This window comes from Corvus brachyrhynchos, unplaced genomic scaffold (genome assembly GCF_000691975.1).
Source record: "Corvus brachyrhynchos isolate BGI_N302 unplaced genomic scaffold, ASM69197v1 scaffold202, whole genome shotgun sequence".
Taxonomy (NCBI): Eukaryota; Metazoa; Chordata; class Aves; order Passeriformes; family Corvidae; genus Corvus; species Corvus brachyrhynchos.
In genome coordinates this window covers 5,721,350-5,726,146 of record NW_008238132.1, presented here as the reverse complement: position 1 = coordinate 5,726,146, position 4,797 = coordinate 5,721,350, and the positions used below count along the sequence as shown (strand labels likewise).

The following is a 4,797-nucleotide window of genomic DNA, read 5'->3' as shown; positions in this document are numbered from 1 at the left end:
GGGGGAGGGAGCCACGGGAATCCAGAGATACTCGAGACTCCAGAGACACGCGGGATTATAGCAGGGATACCAAAGACAGTCGTGACCAGAGAGACTCGCGCTCCACACGAGACTCCCATGACTACAGAGACAGAGAGAGTCGTGATGCCCATAAAAAGGATGATCAGTATCAAGATGACTTGCGCAGCTATGGAAGATCCCATGGCAGAGAGGAGAGCTCTCGTGCTGAAACAAGGAATGACTCCAGGAGTGACTCCAGAAATGAGAGCAGAAGTGATAGGACTGGCAGAAGTCGAGGCAGAGGTCCAGAACTATCTGACAAAGGTATTGTGTAATTTAAAAAATTCATGTGTCTCTATCATTGAAGATGGAATATTTGCATTCATACTGCCTTGTTTGATATTTGGGATGCAAGTACTGCCAAACAGTTCATGCTTTTAAAACTGTGTTCAATTCTGTTGTCATTAGATTAAAAGTGTTATTGAAATTTATAGCACTTCTATGTTCTCCATTCATTAAAGTGGCATATCACTGGTATTCTGCCATCTCATTTTGAAACAAAGCCTAACCCTTACATCACTCTATTTAATGTTTCTGCAGCCCTTGGTTTTCCCATTGGCTACAAACACAAGTAAGAGGCTGATGTGTACTGGAAAATTCGTAGAGGGTAGTGCGTTTCAAAGCCCTGGGCAACAGATTTTTTGTGCTCTTTCAAAAACAATTGCATGTCTTAGGTGTCTGAAAACCATCTTTCACACACACCCACCTCTCCCTGCCTCACCACCTTGCTTCATCCGATTTCCAAAATGTGTGACTTTAATCTTTAAAATGGTTTCTGAAGTCTGATGCATTTTAAATAATAATGATAATACTAACAACTTATAATAATCTATTTTTTATTTTGCTTTTTCAGGCTTGTGACATTTTCATTAGGGGAGTGATACACAGTTTTTACAGGGAGGATGATCTCTGCTTTCTCTGCCTATTCTTGCTGCACTGTCTGCTAGCTTACAGCCTACTCAGAAAAAATGTGAATTGGCTTTTGGACTGATATTTCTAGTCAGGAGACCTTGTACTATGACCACGGGATGATGATGTAGAAAGTCTTGATGTTGCAGTTTGGAAATAATGACTTTACAGTTAAAACATGTGAAATTTGAGTTGTTGGTTAAGTAGAGTTTGATGTTACAATCTTTATGTCTATGAGCAGCTAAGTCAAATTTATTAGATGTTGATACATCAGTTGGTATAAGATATCAGCGGATTTCCTTACATGCGGAAGCTCATGTTTTGTGTTGCTACATCTCCATTAGGAAGTCGGGGGACTAGAGGATCCCAGGTTGATGGGCACAGCAGTAGCGGAAACTACCATGACAGCTGGGAATCGAGGAGTAGCTACGCTGATCGGGATCGCTATGACAGTCGGGATCAAGCACGAGATTCCTCCTTTGAAAGAAGACATGGTGAACGGGATAGACGTGACAACAGAGAAAGAGGTATTTTAATGTCTGGTTTTACACATCCATCTCTAGTCAAATGTGCGTGTGCATGAATGTGTGTGTTTCTCTTTCCTTCGTTTTTCTTCCTTGTTTCCCCCCACACCAATTCATAAGTAGCTCATCTGACACCACACGCTGACACTAGTCCTATTCTTGATACAACTTCTGTTACATATGTTCATTCATTGGCCTTGTATACATGAATACTGTTGCCTTTCCCCAGCCCTTTGGCTAGATTTTGGCATCTTCTGTGTTTATTCATCCAAGTAGTATTCAAACAAACTCAACTTCAAGGCAAGGGCTTTCATTGTACAACTTCATTGTAAAATGTTTTTGCCTCCTCCTCCACTTCATGTGCATAAGCACGTTAAGCTGAGAGTCCATGTAAGCTTGGAGTCATGACTGCATTTCGTTACTGGTTCTGTTTGTTGGTATATAAACACTGTGCTTTTGTGCTGTAAATTGCTTGAGTGTGTTTTGGGGAAGGCCTAAACTAGACTGACAATTATGGACTGCTTACTACTAAAGTAAGTGACAGTTTAAATTTATTATGAATTCAAAAATTTATTGTCTGGAGAGTTTAATAGTGATGAGTGCTTTGCTGTTGTCAATGATAGTTAGGTAGTAGGTGTTGATACCAGTGATCATGAAAAGAGCATGCATGACTTTTTTTTTTACATAGTCAAATATTTTTTACATAGCAAGATGTCAGATTTCTGTACCAGCAAGTGTACTGTGTTTGAAGGGTTGAAGGAACTTAGTAGCAGCTTACACTCTGGAATATATTTGTATTGCTCACCAATTAAGAGAACCGGAGGAGTCAGGGAAATAAAAATAGCATGAAAATTAAAAGAAGAGCTGTGAAGACTAAACATAAAATTATAGTGGGTTATTCTCTGTCTTGAGTTTTTATTTATGGGTGACAGATACATTCTAGCTGCTCTGTAATTTCAGTTTTTCAAAGAGATATTTTGCATGCCACTGTGAAAGATACTTTTTAGCCTATTGAAACAGATCTGTTGTTGCTTGTTCTTGTGAAAGGCTCTGCTTCAGATTCTCATTTTCAAGGCAGGATTTCAACAAACCTAAGCTCCAGGCTTCCTTTTTCGTGTCAGCTGAAAAATCCTGAACACTGAATGTGTCCTGGGGGTTGGCTTTTGCAGTCTAGCTTTCATCTCTTTCATCTCCCCAGCCCAAATAAATCCTACATATATATAATGTAATTTTGTGCCCTCATATCCTAGCAAGTTCTTAATTTATTAAGAAAAACAAACATCCACCCCAAAAAAACCAAACCAAAACCCCAAGCCAAGAGGAAAACCTTGGAAATAAAAGCATGTAATCACAACAAAATAAATTTCTAGGAGAGAAGTTGCTTTGAATGGGTTGTATTTCCCATTGGGGGGGGGGCAGGAAATATAAAGAGCATGAATTCAAAATTTATTGTCTTCTTCCTTAAAAATTTAGATCACTTTTTGTAATAGTAAATCTTCAGAGTTACAATTCAAGACGCTTTCCCTAATTAGACTACAGTTTTAATATCTGTCATTCTGAGAAAAATTGAGATGTATTTTGGTTGGTACTTAGTTCTGTGATATGCAAGGAGTATGATTTTAAAATGCAAGCTTGCAAATTTGAGCTGTCTGTATTCAACTAAGGCAAACATGGGAGTGTTCCAAACAACCACTGGAACAGTACTTCAAAAAATGAAGTCACATAAGAAATGCTGACTTATCTGCATTTAATTGTCTAATACATTTGCACTATTTGATTCACATAAGACTTTCATGTGGATGTTTTGTCACCAAAACTGACACAACAAATAGGAGTTACAGAACTTCTTTATAAAAATCTATTATTTAGTGTGCACAGTAAATCATATTACAGTGTTACAGGCCCATTAAAAGAATGTGAAACCTGTTCACGGAACCGATCATATGGATTGATGGTTTTACCTTTTACCTTTTTAAAGAGGCAGAAATGTCACTCAACTTTGCTTTTACTTTTACCTGGTAACAGGGGAGCACTAAATCATTGTTAATTCACTCAAGAGATGAAAATTGATTAAACTGATGGAAATGCATGTTTTATTGATTTAGTTCTGTCCAAACTCTGCCTGCTCACACCTAGTGGACATTGTCTCAATTTGTAGTGAGGTGCACTCTCAGCCTCAGAGTAATGGACTGAGAAATACCAACCTCTATTCATGCAATCTTTTTCCTCTTTTGTATGGTGCTTTTATATATATATTGTAGGAAAAAAGTTTTACTGATTTGTTGTGGCTCAAATACTACTAAGATGAGCATAGAAATTGGTATGAAGTAGTCAAAACCTATAGAAATACTCAAAAAATATCCACAGTACAATGAACAGTATGTAGATAAGTCTGTGGAGAGTAAGTATAATTGGATAAATCAGATTTCACTGTCCTTCTGGGTCAGTCATTTTCTACGTGTTTAGTTTTTCCTCTGTCTCTAATCCACTGTCTGAACAACAACAAACTCAGATTCTAAGCTGTAAGACTCTTCAGTGAACACAAATGAAAACTTTTAGCAGTTCTGCTTCCCCTATCTCATCCTTGCCTCTCCATGTCTTGTGGATTTGGTTGTGTTTCTGTGCAGGGATCTCTTCTGTGATGAGACAGCCCAGTATTTCTAATTTTGCAGAAACTTCTACTCTATGTTGTAAACAGCTTGAGTCCTTGTAAAGCACTTGACTCCTAATAGATTTAGGAAGTAAAATCTTTGTACAGAAGTCTAAACATACCTTATGCATGCCATTCCCTGCTTTTTAAGATCTTATACCAGATTTGGAAACATTGGGTAATGCCATACTAATAGCTATACTGTGAGGCATACATTTGTCTTTTGAGGCCATTAGAAAAATCTGGTAGAAAATTAAATATTTTTTTTGCAACTTTTGGTTAAATAAGTAAAGCCCACCTCCTAAATGTTGAAAAATTCTTTCAGAATTAGTTCTGCTTTTTGTCTTCCTTCCTCCCTAAAGGGAGTATTCAAATTTCTGCAGGGAGTTGCTTTTCATTTAATGCAAACCAAGATCTAGATTGTCAAGGCTCTTTTAGCGGAAGCAGTCTATATCTGTTCAGCACTTAGTAATCAAACCTGCTTCTGTTTGCAGATCAGAGAGCAGGCTCACCGGTACGACACCAAGGACGGAGTGATGATCTCGAGCGGGATGAGAGGAGAGAGGAGCGAAGGGTGGATCGGTCTGATGACAGGAGAGATGAAAGGGCCCGGGAGAGAGAGCGGGAAAGGGAGAGGGACCGAGAGAGGGAAAG

The 4,797-nt window shown here is 38.5% G+C and overlaps 1 protein-coding gene across 2 annotated transcripts in view; it reads left to right on the top strand.

Moving 5' to 3' along the window:
- Positions 1 to 4,797, top strand: part of ZC3H13 (zinc finger CCCH-type containing 13) — a 41,530-nt gene that overhangs the window by 24,246 nt on the left and 12,487 nt on the right. For both annotated transcript variants that reach the window (XM_017733602.1, XM_017733603.1), the window contains exons 11-13: positions 7 to 324; positions 1,314 to 1,496; positions 4,638 to 4,792. In XM_017733602.1, the coding sequence (XP_017589091.1) occupies positions 7 to 324; positions 1,314 to 1,496; positions 4,638 to 4,792 (656 nt within the window). The remainder of the gene's footprint in view (positions 1 to 6; positions 325 to 1,313; positions 1,497 to 4,637; positions 4,793 to 4,797) is intronic.